Source organism: Aspergillus brunneoviolaceus (assembly GCF_003184695.1).
Source record: "Aspergillus brunneoviolaceus CBS 621.78 unplaced genomic scaffold BO95scaffold_45, whole genome shotgun sequence".
NCBI classification, from domain to species: domain Eukaryota; kingdom Fungi; phylum Ascomycota; class Eurotiomycetes; order Eurotiales; family Aspergillaceae; genus Aspergillus; species Aspergillus brunneoviolaceus.
In genome coordinates, this window is record NW_020290775.1 from 1 (window position 1) to 18,952 (window position 18,952).

At 53.2% G+C, this 18,952-nt stretch overlaps 5 protein-coding genes across 5 annotated transcripts; 1 reads left to right on the forward strand and 4 right to left on the reverse strand.

Annotated features, from left to right (window-relative positions):
* Nucleotides 1-7,494: 7,494 nt before the first annotated feature.
* On the forward strand, nucleotides 7,495-9,057 carry BO95DRAFT_366283 (basic helix-loop-helix domain-containing protein; the record flags this gene model as incomplete). Its single annotated transcript, XM_025582737.1, has 1 exon — nucleotides 7,495-9,057. One exon carries the CDS (start codon nucleotides 7,495-7,497, stop codon nucleotides 9,055-9,057), a length of 1,563 nt encoding a protein of 520 aa, XP_025440823.1.
* A 993-nt stretch (nucleotides 9,058-10,050) lies between these two features.
* BO95DRAFT_174423 (putative mitochondrial 2-oxodicarboxylate carrier protein) lies at nucleotides 10,051-11,484 on the reverse strand. Its single transcript, XM_025580847.1, has 2 exons — nucleotides 11,457-11,484; nucleotides 10,051-11,360 (listed from the first exon to the last, which is right to left on the reverse strand). The coding sequence occupies exon 2, from the start codon at nucleotides 11,114-11,116 to the stop codon at nucleotides 10,445-10,447; it is 672 nt and encodes a 223-aa protein (XP_025440824.1). The 5' UTR covers nucleotides 11,117-11,360; nucleotides 11,457-11,484; the 3' UTR covers nucleotides 10,051-10,444.
* A 438-nt stretch (nucleotides 11,485-11,922) lies between these two features.
* BO95DRAFT_174403 (putative GPI anchored protein) lies at nucleotides 11,923-13,870 on the reverse strand. The gene is made up of 3 exons (XM_025580846.1): nucleotides 13,839-13,870; nucleotides 12,824-13,770; nucleotides 11,923-12,761 (listed from the first exon to the last, which is right to left on the reverse strand). The coding sequence occupies exons 2-3, from the start codon at nucleotides 13,488-13,490 to the stop codon at nucleotides 12,148-12,150; spliced, it is 1,281 nt and encodes a 426-aa protein (XP_025440825.1). The 5' UTR covers nucleotides 13,491-13,770; nucleotides 13,839-13,870; the 3' UTR covers nucleotides 11,923-12,147.
* Nucleotides 13,871-14,655: 785 nt separating this feature from the next.
* BO95DRAFT_174678 (cytochrome P450) lies at nucleotides 14,656-17,087 on the reverse strand. The gene is made up of 5 exons (XM_025580849.1): nucleotides 16,723-17,087; nucleotides 16,449-16,666; nucleotides 16,168-16,354; nucleotides 15,019-16,100; nucleotides 14,656-14,933 (listed from the first exon to the last, which is right to left on the reverse strand). Exons 1-5 carry the CDS (start codon nucleotides 16,904-16,906, stop codon nucleotides 14,865-14,867), a joined length of 1,740 nt encoding a protein of 579 aa, XP_025440826.1. The 5' UTR covers nucleotides 16,907-17,087; the 3' UTR covers nucleotides 14,656-14,864.
* BO95DRAFT_444157 (uncharacterized protein) lies at nucleotides 16,769-18,898 on the reverse strand. The gene has a single exon (XM_025586818.1). The coding sequence runs from the start codon at nucleotides 18,556-18,558 to the stop codon at nucleotides 17,248-17,250; it is 1,311 nt and encodes a 436-aa protein (XP_025440827.1). The 5' UTR covers nucleotides 18,559-18,898; the 3' UTR covers nucleotides 16,769-17,247.
* Between the last annotated feature and the right edge of the window lie 54 nt (nucleotides 18,899-18,952).

The window sequence follows — 18,952 nt, forward strand, 5'->3', positions numbered from 1 at the left end:
GGGGGGAAGAATAGATGGTGGTGAAGGAACGTAACGCTAGGGCCACCCTATTTTTGTCGAGAGCAACAGAGATCAGCTCTATACAGGTTGCAAGATTAGCCAGTCGTCAGATGACTTGCCCGACAGAAGAAGAGGGGGTGGGTGTGGGTGGGAGGGGGGGAAAGGAGAAGGGAGGGGAGGGGAGGGGAGAGGAGGGGGGGAATGGTGAAAGTGTGTTTGAGGGTGAGGAGGTAGTGAGTTAGTGGTGGTGGTAGTAGTTGTAGTAGTAGTGGTAGTGGTAATGGTGTGTGGTGGTGGTGGTGATGATGGTGGTGTGGATGAGCAGCTGGCTAGTTGCTATTTCGGGGATAAGGTCATAACAGGGAATACTCACTTATTGCTGTTGCTGCTGCTATTGTCGTTGGTAAGATATTGAGTTCGATCTGATACAGTCTGGATTGTTCAGGACTTGAGGAAACTCGCCAGTTATCATCCACGATCACAGTGAATGAAGTGTGGAATGGAGGCAGCAGTTTCCAGGTTCAACAAGGTTAAGTGTTGGACTTCCTTCCAGGTGGAACGGCTGGTTAGCCCCGATAGCCCCGCTTGCCAATCAGAGGACCGGGCAGGGGGCAGTAATGTCAGGCGGTGACTCGACTAAACCCAAACTTTCTGCTGGTGGAATGGATTCAGACGAGGTCTACTAACTGAGACCTGAACATTGCTGCTCGGTCTGAATACATTTGATTGGTCACCCACTGAATCTCAAGCCCCCAAGCTCTGAGACTGGAGCAGCGGGCCACACCGCCCACTACATGGGGAGGGGGGAGGAGGTGCAGTGGAGGTGATCCCCGCGGGTCTGGCGCTGTTCCCGCTGGCTGACCGTTCGCATTACTTTCTACTCATACCTACTCATACCGACTCAGTACGTACTGTATTGAGTACAAGCGCATTAATACTAGGTACATAGTACTTATAGTATTGACCACGGCAGATCCGTGAATAATGTTGACGTCCTTCATACATTTAGTGGATTCGAAGGCTAGAACTGACCATGGCATAGACACAAGGCAATCTACTTGTTGCGGTAGTTAAATGGTAAGATGCCCTATCGTCTACCTTACCTCGCTTGCATCAGTGTCAGCCACCAGCCGAGTAGTAACTTCCTCGATCCAAGGCAAAAAGCCTGATCGGAGCCATTAGCCGCATTGCCAAATTCTTTTCAACTGTCGAATCGATCATAATCAAGGTCATTGGCGATCAACATACATGTACTGAGTAGTAGTCCCAGTCGATCTCGGGTGGAGCTTCCGTTGATTGCAGCAGCCTACCAAGCCATTGGCTATGTGCCTATTTTACCGGAAAAGAGCCGATTGTCCATGTTGGAGTCAACTGTTGGGTTGCATCAGGCAGCTTCAGCAGGGCACCCACTACATACACATAGATGGTAGCCTCTGCTTCCCAGTCGGAAAATTAGAGTACTGTAGATAACAGTGACAAGACACTTCAGTCGTACCCACCTATCACTGTTCGTTGATAGCCATCATCCAGATCATCAAGCCCGACAGTAACTATTTCCAATCTCAGACTCAAATCCAGCTTATGGACTAGAGTGCGTTTGAGTTTGGGTTTGAGTCACAGAAGCTGCCTGCTATCCCAGCTTCGTTGCCACCATCTGCTAGGCAGATGCGACGATCCTCTTTCCCGGCCGGATTGCACATCATCGGCTATAACGATCACTCAACCCGAGTACCAGATAGCGGGCTGTCACCTGCGCGTTTCAGCCAGGCAGCTAATCACTAGTCCCCTGTACCCGTACTCGCGGTGACCGAGTAGTCAAGGACGCTTTTCAATCCACCAAGTTTCAAGTTGGCTTGTGTGCTATGGTGCTGATTCTGAGATTGAGTGTATGTTGTGTAGCCAAACTCCTTGCAGTAACCGTGGATATCGGCCACGCACTCCGAACCTTGACGGGCCGGGGCGGGCGCGAATTGCGGGAGCCAATGCTCTTGACTCATTTTCTGCCCTCCCCAAAGACCACACCTTTTTCCGATTTCTGGTCGCAGACGCAATCTCGAGACAGTTAAAGTCACTGGGGTCTGGTGCAAGTCATCACGTCTCTCATTCACCGTGAGATGCATGTACGATTGTCTTATCGTTGTGTGGAAGGACGGGTGATGTACCGTACAGACATACAGACATACGGACATACATACCGCGTTCCACCCCGTCATGAGGGGAGAAAGCATAACAGCTGATACAGGAATTGACGTAATTCGCGCCTGTCGGCTGTACCTCTGAAAAATAGGCAGGACTGTGGCATACCAGCCGGTCTGGTCTGCAATAGCACTGCAAGGTGGACCTAGATAAAGAGCTGAGATGCACCAAAGCTACCGGGCTGGCTGTTTGCGGCCAGGCAGGACCGTTGATTAATCTGATCTCCAGAGTTGATTGGCGACCCAGGGAACTGACAGCATTCCAAACTCGGATCGACTATTGTCTGTTTTTAGCACTCGCTATGGATGCCCGGATAGTATACACAAGATAGATAGTTGAGGGCTCCTCCACATTCCTGAGGGAGTCACCCGTATTCCAAATTGTAACAGCATCCTAAAGGGCAAGGATCGCAGCAAAAATGAGCCATCTATGTCTTGAATTCCGTTGGAAAAGCGAAGTCGGATGATTGAGAGGGTTTTGGGGGGGTACATATGAATACCCGGGGTGGTGGTGGTGGTGGTTGTTGCATAAAGAACGATGAGAGAGGGTGGGGAAGGGGGGAAGGGGAAAACTAATTCCGTCCATCAACGGCGCCAAATTAGTATAAAAGTCCATGCGTTAGACTTCATTAGAATGTCAAATGCCCAAGCGAGCAGGGAGTTGCAGAACTAAGGATCCTACCACACCCTATCAGATGGCATAGGCAGATGCACGCCTTCTCGGGAAGCTACAGGCTGCTGGCTGCACAGTGTCACGGACCGCCTCTCTGTGTCAGCCCCCGACGTGCTCGGACAGGCGATGGGAGAAGGCAATGGGTTTCCAAGGAAGCAAGTCATCGCAATCCACTCGACTCCAACTCCTTCTACAGAGTGGTCCGTGGCTCAGGTAGCCTATGACCGTGTGTTGGCAAGCAGTAGGGCTACAATCAACTATCACTGTAGAAGGATGAGGCTCTGGTACCGAGACAATCATGTTCCCTATTCGGGTCTAATGCAGCCTGCAATGGAGGTAAGATGCGATCAATACTAATCATGATAATGCGGCATGGTTTCTCCAGCTCGTCGATCCCGCTAGTGTCCAGCGATCCTCCGAAATGATAAAGTGTTCGCCGGTTACAGGCAGCTAACAAAGCTAGAGAAGAATTGCTGGATTAAGCCACGGATCCTTTCTTCCACATGGAAGCTTCAGATCATTCATCCATTCCTCGATACCCGCGATATGCCACCGTCTGTCCCCAAGCTCGTTTCTCTATTAATTCCAAGGGGATTGCTACTCAAGGACGATGAACCATTTCTTGCTCAGTTGAATCATGATGTCATAGGTCTTGATCTCCAAGTGAAATAGCGTATTCATGAGTACTCACGCTCCTTGGTCATTTAGTCTTTCCGTCTATATGTGTACATGATCCGGTATGCTTAGAGCAGAAGGAGGGGGAGGGGGAGGGGGAGGGGGAAGATGATGGGTGGTGGTTCTGGCATCTGATACATTCTTAGTGGACTTTGCCCTCGTATCGAAGACGACTTTTCCTTCCCTAAGCGTCGGGAGTTGTCCCGACGGATATTGATAAGCAATTGTGCCCTGTCCCCATTGCGCACCTTCATCTTCATCATCACCTCTTTTCCGCTTTTAGGCGAATAACGGGCAGATACGAGTGAATGAGAATAACCTGCCAACTCCCCAATAAGAAGGAAGAGGATGGCAGACTTAGTAACTGAGTAATCGTCAAGCAGAGGCTGACGCGGGTGAGTCATTGAACTTCCCTGGCAGAGGCGGAACAGGTGACAAATATAGTAGTACTCGGGAGATGCTCATGGGATTCGGGGATGGACGTTATTCTCCTCTATGCGGACGGTGCTACCCTCCTTGACAATTGACTGTCTTTTCTATACTGCACCCCCTCCAGGCTTCCTCCCCTCCCTCCCTTTTCCAGTCGGATTCTCCAACCACGACCATCATCCCCCTTCTTACCTCTCGCATTGGTCTGATTGACGGGCTTAAATGTCCTGCATCTTGCGATTTGGGTAGCGTATCCTTCGTCTTGCCTACCGGCTGCTGCATCGTGATTGGCTCTCGCCCTCTCCCTGGCCTTTCCCCCCCTCCATCCTTTGGCCTGCGTTTTAGTTTATGCAGTGCTATTTTATTTGATTTTATTTCATTTTATTATTATGTTTGTGTTTTTTTCTTTTACCTACTTACTCTTGTCACCGGAGAGGAATTAATACCCTTCATATTTTGATTTTTGATTCTCCCTTCACTTTCCCCGAATCATTTTAGCGACATTCTATCTGGCTGAAGAACCGGTTTACGCAAGTAATTCCTATGGGTGGTGTGTTAAGCCTCGCTGAGTTGAGGATCGACGCCCTGCATGACCTGAACCATGATATAGCAAATGAGAGGATGTGAATATTGTCGTGAATCTCCTTTATATTCGTCTTGTCCTCTGCACTGCCAGCCCTAGGTCTTGGGAATTCCAGTTCTTGTACTGTACCTATAAAGTATACCCTTCTCCCAACTTACTTTTTCTCCCTTCGCCATTGTCTTATTGTGTTCCTGGCCGATAACGCTAGGATTTCCCTTCTCGAGTCGCTGCATTGCCCAGCTGTTGCGGAGCTGATACGACCCTGATTTTATAGCCATCTTTCTTTTCCCACTGGTCCCAATCTTTGCTCTGTTGCTGAGCACGAACCCCTCACTGTGTCGACTGTCGGCATTAAGCAGGGTCTATGTAAGTGTTCGCAGCCTTAGGTATCTTGCTTTCCCCCCCAACCCTCAAAGCCCCAATACTCGTGCATATAAACTCCCCTTCCGCCGATGTGATAAGGCTGGCTGTTCAACACTGTGTTGTCTTCCAAGCCTTTTGCTTTCCCCCTTCTGCCTGGCCTTGTTGGTGGAGCATATGCGGCTCAATCCTACTCTCCACGTGTGCGCATCTGTTTCCCTCTGTCTGATTGCCTTTCCATCCTTTTGACTTCTTGACGCCGCCATCAAACCTGTGTCCTCGGATACATCTTTAATGCCAGTACTTATCATCGCCCAGGACGTCTACGAGCAAATTACCTAGCTATATCTCGCCTATCTATTACCTTTTCATCAATATCTGGTAAGCATGACACATTTTTTCTTCTGTCCTGATTTCTGTTTCCTATGTTTCCTTTGGCGAATATCATCTCTCTCTTTATTTTCTATCATGGCCCAAGCGCGCACACACACACACACACACACATGCACACCCCAGGACCATTATGACTGCGGAAGAGAGCGGCCACTCGAGCCAAGACCTACATCGGCAAAAGAGGCCCCTCGGCCGGAGAGCATCACCCATCAGTTACGTCACCGGCTTGGAGCCCGGGGAAAGACCGAAGGAAGAGAAGCATGCAGGTGTGATGGCCTCTCAGCCCCTGCAGATTCTCTAGGCGGAAGCCCAATGTCCATCAAACCCGGATGGATTATTGGGAGAACAATAAGGCGCCTATGCGACGATCCAACGTGGTCCGACAGTGTCCGTGGGGCGCTCTTACTGTGTAGGATCACCGAGCCGTCCTAGTTTTGTCTCACGGACCCCGAAACGGGAAGATCTGTCCGTCTCGCGTGAAGCGCGGGGATTACATATCGAGGGGTAATGAGGACAGAGCTGAGGGGCTAAGGAGGGGGAAAGAAGTGACGGCAAAGAGAATGCTTTCAAAATGCTTTGGAATTTGGTATCAGTGCCATCAGCTGCATGGTAACCATGGCCAGATTCATGGAGGTGGGAATGGACCATCCAGATGATCCACAACGGAGTTATCCGAGAATCTGGGGATGACAAGAGACGACAGAGAAAGAGAGAGAGAGAGAGAGAGAGAGAGAGAGAGAGAGCGCGAGGCAGGTGACATACTGCCGAGATTTACCGCCCTCCTAATGAAGTGGGGCGTGGTCCACCGCCTCTGGCGCTCTTTGCGCCTATTGATTGTGTCTCAATCCAGCCAGTTTTACCTGGCTGGCAACAACTAACACAACTTGGATGGAACCAACTCTTACAATTTTACAAGAGTCTCTCTCGGTCTCCAGGCTCTCTCTCTCCCCTCCACAGCCCACTTTCGGACTACGCTCTTCCCTTGGCCTTACCCCGGACCAAGTACCGCCTCAAATTCCCAATTCTTTCCCCTCCTTCCTTCCTCCTTCCTCCTTTCCCTTTCGCTCTCATCAATCAATCCCGATTAATTGAAGCAACACAATATCTCACTTCTCTTCTTTGGTGGCGATTCTACTCTCAACCTTTCCCACAGAGATTACAAGGCTACTTCCGGTCTGATCTGACACCTCTATTTCCCACCTCACTCTTATCACTTTATTGCCTGGCCTTGGACCTTCTTCCTCCCTTCCCCCCCCCATTTTGGTTCAGTCCGTCGCCTCCGCGGCCCCGTCCATCTATTCTTGTCTCTTGCCCGCCTTTCTCTCCGTCTCCTTTATTTTATTTATTTTTTTTTTCTTTGCCTCGCTTATGGCCACTCAACGACGGAGCCTTTTCCTTTGATCGCCGCCGTCCTGTCCTCTTTTCTTTTTCTGGCTTATTTCAGCTCCTCTCTTGACTTTCTTCCCCAGTCACTTACCCCAGGCCAACCTTATTAGACATTCTTCTTTCGGCGCGCTCGACGAGTGACAGCACAAATACCTCGGACTTTTCTGGCCTCCGTCCACGATAGTGGCATTTTTCCGTCCTGTCCACCTCCCCCAAATCCTGCTTTCGCCCGGCACTCTGTCCACCGCGCCCGCTTACAGTTCATCGCGACAACCCCTCGCGTTACCCCCGTTCCGTTCGGACGCCATAAACCAATCGCATTCTCCATCCATCTAGGAGGCATCGCCAGGCTTGGCTTTCGTTACTAGACTGAATTTCTCGTTTGCTTGGTAAGTGTCCCCCATACTTGTAGTCGAGGTCTGAGCCACCCCCGTTGGCGTTCTCCGACTCGACTCATAGGGCGGTTCATTGCCACACGCATCTCTCCTTGTTTAAGAACCAGGCTGACGGAACCTTGGAGTCTTATTAGATCATTAGATCTTCTCCGGCTAATTTTGCTCGGTCGAATCCCTTTGATGAATCGACGTCACCGTCCGTTGACTATCCAACACCGTCTGAATCATTCGCCCTGCCGATAGGACGATTTTATTCCACCACCGGAGATCAAGTTTATCTTTTGACAATTTGTGTTTGGCGAGCATCAAGTTATCATCTCTACCAGGTTCGCCTTTGAACCGTAAGATCACCCTCCGATAACACTATTGACTTGGATTGGAAGGCTGGGGCGCATGCGCGGGGAGATGACGGAAACTAGCAATTTCATCAAGACTGAGCCTGACGAGCACAGCAGTGACCCACACCATTATATAATGTCGCAGTCCGGCTATTCGATGTCAAACCAATTCGGGAACCCTAATGAAGGGGTTGACCCCTCGGAGTTGAGCATGCAGAACGGCTTCATGTCATACCCGTTCTCCTCGCAACAGAACCTTTCCTCCAGTTTCAATTTCGGTAACTCTGGGATCGATACCGATGAGCTCCTGGATCTGGAGATTAACGGCCACAATGGAGTCCAGCAGAACTATCTCCAGGACCAACAGTCAAGCGCTGGGATCTCGATGAGTCACCCGGGCCAAATGTCACAGATGTACTCCAACACGCCAGATGGAGCTCCCATGCACAGCCCCTTCATGCATAGTTTCAATTATGACCACTTCCGGAGCATGGGCCAGCCAGGACAAGCGCCTCACCTCCAGGGCAACGGATCCCATTTTGACCAGAGCTATCTGAATGCCAAGGCTCGGCCAAGCATACAAGCGCTCGACCGGGCCTCGTACGACGGACGCAGCCCGATGACCCCCAAGACCCCAGCGCTCGGCGCTTTGACCCTTGGGACGCCGGAGTCCGGGAGCTTCCCTACTCAGCCCATTCGGACTGGCCTTCAGCATCGGCACCAGAAGACGCTATCCAACCAGTGGGATGGTACGCCCGGGAGTGCGCATTCGTATGTGGAGTCACCCATCTCATCTCCTGGCCATCCATCTCATCATGCGGGGATTTCGGAAATCCTCAAATCGGGCAAGCATGCTTCCTTGCCGGCCAAGGTTGATACGCATATGCCAGGGTCCGCACAGGACTTAGAATCGCAAGAGGCGAAGCGGCGCCGTCGCAGAGCCTCTCATAATCTCGTCGAACGCCGGCGGCGAGACAACATCAATGAACGCATTCAGGATCTTTCCCATTTGGTACCCCAGCACCGCTTGGAGGATGACAAGGTTCGTAAGCAGCTTGTCAACAATACTGCCATGTCTGGTACCGGAGCTACCGCGAATGCTGCAACATCCCTGCTCGCTGGAGGCAATGGGCGCCGCGCCACTGCTGGTAACATCACCATGGGTCTCCCAATCGAGGAAAAAGAGAAAGGGCCCAACAAGGGAGATATCCTCAACGGAGCAGTCGGTTGGATGCGGGACTTGATGTGGGCCCTGCACGTCAAGCTCCAACAGGAGTCAGAGCTGGCAGAATTGATCAGCAGGCTGGGTGGCACTTGGCCGTTTGAGCAGACCGAGGAGGAAAAGCGTATGCGCACCGAGATTCTCGATGCGCTAGAGAAGAATGATCCTAGCTCCTTTGCCTACAGCAGAGCGCCAGGCAGCGGTCTCCGGGTGCCCAAGCACACCAACATTGCTGGGGATTCTGTCAGCGGCAACGGAACATTGAGCCCACAGAGTCTGAGCCCACCTTTCAACAGTGGCGGCAGCAGCAATGGCGGGGGCTCTGGACAAGCCCAGTATTGGAATAGCTCGGGCCATGCTGGCATGAGCTTCAAGGAAGAAGACGAATACGCAATGGAGATGAACTAAATCTTGTTCACGCTCCGGATGAGCTCTGCCTTTCATATCTTGAACAACTGCATGTCATGACCTTGTTGTACACAAAGGCGTCAAATGGGTGACCGGCGTACGCGGAAGTTTTGACAGATTTCGTCGAGGCTAATGGCTGAAATGACCTTTATTGTCATTGGTTCTCAAGGGTGTGCTTTGATTCCTTGTTCTCTTCTGTCTTCAGTTCGCATTCTTGGGTGACGTTTGATTGATGTCGTTTCTGCGAGTTTGTTTGTTATGGCTTTGGACTTTGCTCTCCTTAATGGCGACTGTCATCGGATTTTGATTTTTACCTTGACATATATGTTGTTCCTTTGGCTCTCTTTCTCTCCTTGCCCGTTTTTACATCGATACCCTTTTCCCTTTTTAATTATACGCTTGATATGCCTTGACAATCTTGCTTTATTGTTGTGTGTTAACGCATGGAAACCCATTCTCGGGCGTCATTAACGGCTGATTGTTTCGACCTTCATAATATAAGTCATTTATATAACGATATTTGCATTCAATACTTGACTCGATTGATACCTAGCCGGTAAGCCAGTAAGCTTGTAATGATCGACGGTCGGCCTCGACCCCTCGAGGTGGATGGTAGGTAGAGTACATTGTCATCATAGGGCAGATGCACAGGGTATGCACATACTAGAAGGGGAGTGGCGGCCCTCAGCCCACCTGGTAGGTACTAGGTGCAGTACTGTACTAAGGTGGGTGATGGATCCGAACTAGGATCCTGTCCAATGTGGACGAACTACTGTAGGACCCTGGGTGCTGTGAATGGACGAGAGGGGGGATGGAGAGGGGGGGTACATCCTTGCACGTGCGTGCGGTTCCTCCACCCCCAGCCTTACTGCCAGCAATTGACGCCGCCGCCGCCGCGTCCTAAAAGGTCGTAGCGTCGATGGGAGGGAGGTATGTACCGTTTGTATCCGTGGTGTAGCGGGTAAATGGTCTGTCTACCCACCGAGTTGATCTTTGGGTGACCATCTATGAGTATTTCATTTATTTTCTAGGGGTAGGTCATGGAAAGGGAGTCATGTAGGATACGGTGTCCTGTTGAATAGCATCTTTACAAATGGCTGGCTTCCTGATTTGGTATCACATCAAATGGATGATCGTCTTCTGCATGCAAATACAAGAAAGGTTATTCATAACAACGATAACGACGACAACGACGACAACGACGACAACGACGACAATAGAGGATGAATCTATTGCGACAAGATAAGACAAGTCGGATATCTCTTTTCTATCCTTGCTCTTTTGCTTCTCCCCCCCCCCCCTTCTCTCTCTCTCTCTCTCTTCCGCCCTCTTCTATCATGATGATCATAAAAAAAAAAGTAAAAACAACCGAAAGCCAGAAAGGAATCTACTCATCGCGCATCTTGCGGAAGAAATCCATCACGCCGGTGAACACGACCAACAGGATACCACCGCCGGGGCCCAGCCGCAGGACCTTGGGGATGAAGCCCTTGTACAGGGCGCCGAAGCCTTCCTCCTTCATGACGGTGCCGACGGCGGGCCAGGCCCAGTTGTACTTGGGGACCTGGCCGGGGATCTTGTCGGTGTTCTGGATGCGGCTCTTGACGACGTCCATGGGGGTATTGAGGATGGTACCCGCGGTACCGCCGACGGTACCGGCGATGAGGTCGTTGCGGGTCTGCTGGGCCTTGTTGCCGGGCTCGGCGGCGGGGAGCTGCGCGCGCACCTGGAAGATGCAGCCGAAGTAGCCGGAGTTCCAGAGGATGTGGCGCCACAGGGTGGACTCGAGGCCGTTGTACAGGGCCAGGGGGCCCTCGGCCGCGACGATCTTGCGCACCACGTCCAGCATCCCGTTGTACTTGCCGGCCGACGCGCGGTCCTGCAGCCGGATCTTGACCAGCTCGAAGGGCACGACCACGAACGACTCCGTCGCACCTGCAGTGGCGCCCGTCAGGATGGCGAGAGACTGCGTCTGCTCCGCCGCGCCGAACAGGTTCCGGTAGAAGCTGCCCCAGCTGTCGTTGGCGGCGAATTTGGTTGCGCGCTTGGGCGCTTCCATCAGGATCGGGGCGGAGATTCCGCGGTACAGGCGGGAGAAGCTGGTGCGATTGAAGGGGGAGGTGTTAGTTTGTGGGCCTCGGGTTTGTGGTGTGGTGTGGTGTGGTGTGGTGTGGTGTTGGGGTTTCGGACGGAGGAGGAAGGAGGAGGTTGTTTACCCTTCGTTCTTCACGATCTTGCGCAGGCAGTCGAACATGCCATTGTAGTGGTCTTGTCCCGCGGTGGCGGCACCGGTCTGAAGTTGACTATCAGAGCGGTAATGGTGTGTTAGTCCAAGGGTGTTTGTTTGTGGGGTGGATGGCAGGGAGTCGGAAAAGGTGCTTGGTGCTTGGGAAGCTTACACTCGGGTCTTGACCACGTCAAGTGGGTACCTGGGGTTAATGCTTGTTAGTCATTGCAAACATTGGAGAGATTACGATTGCATCGTACATGACCAGAATCTACCCCATCAATATTAGCTTCCACGTTGTTCAGAGTCAATTGATGGGGATCACGCGATGCGTACCTCGGACACACCAGCCACGGCACCAGCAATGAACTGGTACTGGAAGGGCAGGGGCTTCTGTTGGTTTTGGCTGGCCATTTTGATGACTGATTGGTAAAAAAAAAAACACAATTGAAGGGAGGAAGAGAAAAATGCAATGACAAAACTTAAGAACGAAATGGAAATGCAAGAGGAAGAAAAAGCGAAAAGAAGCAAATGGGGTTGGAGTGGAGCGGGCCAAGTTGAAAGAGGAGAAGGAGGAGAAGGAGGAGGAGGAGGAGTCAACCTGAAGGCGGCGGCGGCATCGGAGAGGGTCGGAGGGTCTCTTGAGTCTTGACTCTCTCTTCACCGGGATTGCTCCCGATCCGGTAAAGCAACACGCCCCACGTGCTCCAAAGCCCCACGGGGCTTTTTTGCCTGTCAAAGCTGAATCGCTTATCCGTGAGCCATCGATTACTTTTACCTTTTTCCGCATTGCCTGTTGGCTTGGGCTTTCATTTAACCGTCCGTGATCTCATATCTTTCGTTATAACTAACTTAAAAGGCTATCAGCTCATGCTTAGAACTGTCAGAGTTACTGCAACTACGATGCTCACTCCTGCCATCCCTCTTGACACCCCTCTCTTTTGACTTCCACTCGTCGGTTGCTCCTTCGAGACAGTCTCCGTGGCCGTCGAGACTGCCGTACAGCTGGAGCCGCACCGGTATCCCGTCGGGCAGCAACCACCCCCAACTGTATCGGCGCAACTGAACCACCCACTCGCGCATCGGCCCATACTGCTGCTGCTGCTGCTGCTGGTTGCCGTTGTGGCGGTTCCCGTCGCAGTGATCACCGGGACCACAATAGTGACTCCATCACTAGCGATAGTCGTCGAGGGCGTCGCCGGACAAGATGTGGTGTCGCAATCGCGACCCGTCCGGCAGCACCCACCCTGGTAATATGCCGAACAGGCATAAAAACCCGTCGGACAGACTGACACAGTGGCGGTGCTGGTAGTCTTGCTGGTGCTGGAGCTCGTGGCCGTGGACACACTCGTAGGCCGTGCGGGAGGAATCAGATCCCCCGTGGATAGCGTGTTGGTAGTCGCGGCAACTGTCTGTGTGGAGGTAGACAGCATAACGGTCGAGCTCACGGTCACCGTGACGGTAAATACCCGTATACCTACGCCCGAGATCAGCATAAGTCCTGCAGCGGGGGGAAGCTTATCATCAGAGTCCACTTACAGCCACCAGTAACGCACTCATAGCCTGGAATGCAGCATCCGCCGCCCATGGATGACGGGCAGCTGGAGTACCCCTCGGAACATGAGCCGATGGTGCCCGAGCAGGTCTTGCCCTTCGGACAACAGCCCACGTCCCCGGACCCGGTGTCCTTGACCAGGACGCACGTATCATCCGTACTGCAGCAGCTGTCGGGCCGGTCGATCGATGTGCAGTTGGAGGTGCCGCTCGGACAACGGAAGTCCCGCCGAAGAAGCGGTGAGAAATCCGCCCTCCAACCGCGCCCCTCGCCTTCCAAACCACTCCAGTACGAGGGGTTGAAGGGGTATGTCTGTGGTTGAAAGTCGATTTCCTCCGTCGTTTGTAGATTCTCAGAACGTCTTGCTGGCGACGTCAACTCATCGGCGGTGTTGGACGAGTTGCCGATCGTATAATAGTTCTCGTCGTCGTCGTCATCAAATTGCCAATAATCCATGAAGAACTTTTCGCCCTCATCGTCGCTCATCTTCCTGACCCCCCGTATGGGCCGATGGCCAAGGTATGACTCAATGAGAGCATTGCGCTGTATGATCTGATCGGATTGCGTGATGTCGGACGTCGATACATTTGCGGTGACGAATTCGGCAAAGGATGGCCATACGACGTAGGCCAGGAGGGGTGCGAACAACATGGGAGTTAAGATTGCGACCAGAGTGACTGGGGATGTCAGCCACAATGCCTTAGAGGAAAAGATCAATCAATGACTGGGAGTGACAGGCGTGCATACCTCCGTACAACCGCGATCCTTATCAGCGATAAAGGATTTCGGCAGGCGTAGTATAAAATAAAGGTGGCTGGGAGAAATTGGGGGAAAATCTATCGGCAAGGCAGCAAAATCGACCTGTCGGTAAGCGGATGGGCCACGCAGGCCAGCAGTACAGTGATGTAATTGCTTCAAGGTCTTAGATGTCCTAATTATAGTGCGAGGTCGTTAGGATTGAGAATGCTGTATTCGATGTGAAGCTGTCGGGTTACTTACCGTGCAGACCCACTTTGCATTTGGCCCGATATTCCACCTGCTTGGAGAATATTGAAATTGGAACCATGTTCAATCCAAGTCCTCACTGGATAATTAGCATGTCTCTTGAGGTATTGGGGGGCTCTGTAGTCTGGCTCTCACAAGGAGCGATCGAGTCCCAAGCCGGCTCAGGGACACACAGCCATGGCCACCGACGAAATGGCAAGCAATGCACCGCACCAGGCAACGAGTCCAACCCAACCGCCTCGTCCGCTCAGGATAGCGCCTGCAATGGGGTTGCTCATGAGCACCGCCCCTATTTTCGACCGGGTGCTGTGCTAATCTGACAGCAATCTGCTGAGAGATTCACCACCTCTGTGTGGATCCTGGAGAAGGTGGCGGCGGATATGACGCCGGGGTACTCGAGGCTGCTTCTGCATGGAGGTTATCGTTCTCGAGGAAGTAGCGTTGCAGTCCCCGGCGCAGTTCGATTTGGCCATCATGGCTTTTAGTCCAGGGACGGAACGGACTCGACTGCAGTGGCATACGCTTCTGGAGAGTGCTGGTCTCATGGGTGGTGGAGTTTCGGGATCTGGTCGATGAGGGTGGCGATGGGATTCTTGAAGCCATGAAGCTCTAGTCCATAGATCTAGAAACCTGGGAACTGTGATTGCACTCTAGACTAGGCTGGGTCCTCGGGGACAGCCTTCACTCTAGCTGTGGTGCATTATTTGGTTGAGTGTCCCTCTCTGATTGAGTTCAGCCTCCTTGGCCAATCTGAGATTGTGGTTTAATTCTGCGATGCACAGGGTCATGATAATATCGGCTGGATGATCACCTCTTGCTGTCCGCTATCTGCTATATGGCCAGGGATCAGACCAGGGGTGTTGCCGACCAGCTTTCAGTGCCGTGCAAGCGGGACTGTCACGTTGCCCCCGTCCATTACGGCATGAGTTCTACATTCAGTCTTCAAATATATCGAACTGGGTGTAAATCATCCCTCGTGCTATATTTCCATCGGAGAACTACTTCCCAACAACATCATCCTTACTCCCCAGATGCAAACCTGACCTTCATCCTCGTCCCATCCACCGGTTTAGCAGTAACCTGCATCGTCTAGAGAGCATCGCGTTAACCAACATATCCCATACACACCCCCATCGCCACCAACCAGCAAAAGCAAGAAGCAGGAACAACTCACATTAAACAATTCCTCCAGAACTTCAAACTGCCCCTTTGCATCAAGCACCGGCCGACCCCCAGCATCCCTCGCAAGCGCCCCCAGCCCGACTTTCTCGAACTCGAATCGCCGCACAGTGCAGGCCAGAATGACTCGGACCTCGATATTGACCAACCCCTGTCCGATGCAGTTGCGGGGCCCACGCTCAAATGGCCGCCACGCACTGACGGGAATCTGCTCACCACCACCACCACCACCCCCAACCTTCTTCCCACTATCATCCAGAAAAGCGCCATCACCACTTTTGATACCATCATAACCGTCCGCGCTCCCCTCCAACCACCGCTCCGGCCAGAACTCCTCCCTCGTCGGCCCATAAACCGCCTCGTCGCGCTGCACCAGCGTCGCACAGTTGTACATCACCACCCCATCGAGACACATCGTCCGCCCATCGGGGAGGGTCACCGTGAACCCCGTCCCAGGGGGCATATACCGCGCCGAGCCGGAGGGGGGATGTAACCGGAGGACCTCCTTGATGACCGCAGCGGTATACGTCATCTGCGACAGATACTCGTCCCCCCCGGCGAGCAGCATCTCCGCCACCCTGGCGGGGGCGGAAGAGGTCTCCTCCCCGAAGAGCGCGTCGAGCTCGCGACGGACCGCTTTCAGCACACGCGGGGTGCGGCTGAGTTCGTAGAAGGTCCACTGCAGGAGGATGCTGGTGGTGTCGTGGCCGGCAAACAGGAAGGATTTGAGCTGGTCGGCGGTTTCGCGGATGATCTGTGGGGTGAGGTGGTCGGTGTCGTGGAGGCTGAGGGCGAGGATACTTCGGGATGAAGAGGAGGAGGATTTTTTGTCGGTCGTAGTCGTCCGAAGCTCGGTGAACTTCGTCTCGATGTGGGCTTGCAGGAGGGCGTCGATCCGTCGGACGAGATACTTGCGGCGGAGGAGGATGAACGGGGTGAGGAGCCAGGTGAGGCGAAATTTGCTGACGTTGCTGTCGCGGCGGTAGCTGGCTAGTAGCTGCCGGTAGAGGCGGGCAAGTGGGCTCTGTTGGTGGGCGGGGAGCTGGGCGTCCAGGTCGGTGTCCATTGTTGCGGCTCCTAGAAGCGAGGCAATTAGACATCTCACGTTTGTGTAGAGGAGAGATGCCACAATAGACAAAAATACCGATGATATCAAGCGTCAAACTGGTGCAGCGGTCCTCAAGGGAAAACTCCTCCCCGGTCCGCGCGTACTCATCCAGACACTGGATGAAGATTCGTGCTTTGTCAATGATGCAAGGCAGCAGCGTGAGGAGATGCTGCGGCGCAAAGCCCGGATTGTATCGCTTGCGCAACGCTTTCCACTGCTCGCCCTGAGGCATGGGATACATTGTATCAGTGGTCGATTCACACACACACACACACACACACACACACAAACTACCATGGAGAAGGGTGCGCACAAACCTCCGCGGTAATCACGGAATGGGGCCCCAGTAACGGCTCCAGCGATTTCATGGTTGGAGATTTGCGCATACTATAGGGAAAGCCCTTGGTGCTTCGGGAGATCTGCTCAGCGACCTCATGGTTGCAGACAATCCCCAGGACGCCGACGACCGGACGGAGGTCGAGAAGATACAGCGGCGGATTGCCCAGGTATTGCTGCACCTCCCCGAATACATGGTCTGCATTTGTTAGATCGAGTACGATAGTTATACTAGGTGTCAAAAAGATGACATACCGACATGTCTGCGACGTTCGCCGCGTCTGACGAACTCGTTCAGTGCTTTCATGTGTCCCCAGACCAGGGAGGGTGGAAGCTGCGGCCAGGAGGCATGCTGGTGGAATCGCAGATATCGAAGCCATTGCCACAGGTATATAGCCAGAAGAGGCAGCAGTGCGAGGAAGATAGTTAGTGCAAGCATTGCTATATGAGCATGATGATGCTGGAAAATTTAGTGGATGGAAGTTTGTTTAATGTTGCAAGTTGACATCATATCCGATGGGGAAACTTGAGGGAGGAGGGGGTTACATTCCGAACCCGTGACAGGGAATTGCCTCCCGACGTAAAAAGTGACAGGGATATCACCCCCCCGGTTAGTAGAAAGCAAAAACTACACGTTGGTGTCACATTGCATTACATTGATTTAATGAGAGCCATGCTATTTCACATGAAGTCAGATACTTCCAACCCAGAAGTCCTGCTGGATACATGCTGCCACCTTCATAGAACATATTTCCATTCCCTGCATACCATATCAGCAAGTCAGTAAGAGACCGCGAACAACAGCTGAAAGCCTCTGCTCAACTGATCCTTATCATGCGTCGACAGTCTTCCCTCGCCCGCCAGCATGATGAGATTCATGGCCACCTCCGTATTGGTGGGGAACGCCTTGGCGACGAGGGTGGTGACGATCTCCAGGCGAGGGCGTAGGGTGCAGACGGCCAGGTGCATTGCCTCGTAGATATGGGACTTGTGGACGAACTTGGCGTCGCCGGAGCCCCGCAGCAGGCCCTGCATCTTGCGGTTGTACAACAGCCGGTACTGCTTCAGCAGCTCGGGGGATTCCTCGAAGTCCTCGGCCCAGATGAAGTGCAGCGGGTTGAGGTCGGTGGTGATCCAGCCGGGGAAGCTGGAGTAGCCCAGGTAGCGCGGCATGGTGTGGGCGCCGTCCCAGTCGACGAAGCCGGTCACGGCGCCCTGCTCGTCGACGAGGACGTTCTTGGCGCTGAGGTCGGGGACGCTGAGCACGAAGGACTCGTGGGAGTCGCTGCGGCGGCGGGTCGAGCGCGGCAGGCAGTCGATCATCAGGTCGAGCAGCACGCGGCAGCCGCGGTCGCTGGGGGTCTCCGTCCACTGGGTGACGCGCTGCAGCCGGTGGCGCAGGTACGCGGTCGAGGAGGAGAAGGGCCCGCACTGCTGGACGTGGAAGACGTGGCCGCCGTCGTCCTGGTAGTTCTCCTCCCACCCGTAGCAGGGCGCCATCGCGTTGAGCTGGCCCAGCCGCTCTTCCGCCACGTCGATTGACCCGATCTGCTCGAACTGGAACCCGCGCAGCTGCGCCATCGCCTCGGCCACACTGTCCAGGATCCGCAGCCGTTTCTCCTCGAGTTGCACGGGGCCGGACCGGTCGAACCAGGCCTCCGCCACCATGCGGCCGGGGATGTAGCTGAGCACGATGTAGGGCGTCTTGAGCGGGTTGGCGAATCCCGCGTCGAAGTCGAACACGTCTGGCATCGGGATCATGGTTCGTTTCTTGATGAATCGCATCATCCGCGCCTGGCTGACCAGGGCTCGCTGCGCAGCCTCCGACATCTGCCCGTGGCGGGCGCTTGCAGGCACGCGGATCACGTACTTCAGTCCGTCGCTGAATCCGATGACGTGGATGAGGTTGTAGGTGCCGATCCAGTGCTCGAGGACTTTCGCGGTGGCTTGAGTGTTGGTGATGTATTTGCTGCGGACGCTGAGGGCAAGCTCGACCAGCGCCTCGTTGCTGATGTCGAACAACTTCCCAAAGCGTTCTTGGAGGAATTCATCATGGGGCTGCTCTTCCTGGCTGACTGTTATCGGAGGCATCTTGATCGTGATATCAAGCTTGAGCCGGTGCGACGCGACGTGACAGGTTCAATATGATGCTTAGGGTTGATGGAACGAGGGAGGTAGATGAGAATGAGGGTAAAAACCGGTGATCAGAGAAGGGTAACAGAGGAAAGACTAACACCGACTCGCAATAAAGAAAACGGTTGTTGGCACGCGAAGTGAGATTTGTGTGCCTGGTGTTATTCACTTGTTCTCAAATGCGAGATCGGCCTCATCTCACTTCGAGGCGGTTCGAAACACTGTCCCTATAGTAACGGGTTATCTCTAGGGCCACTTTAACTACATGGTTGACTTGATCTATGGTATTCAAAGAGCAAGATGGTTCCTAAAACATAAAATATCATATTACTTTTTGTTTACATCAAAAAAG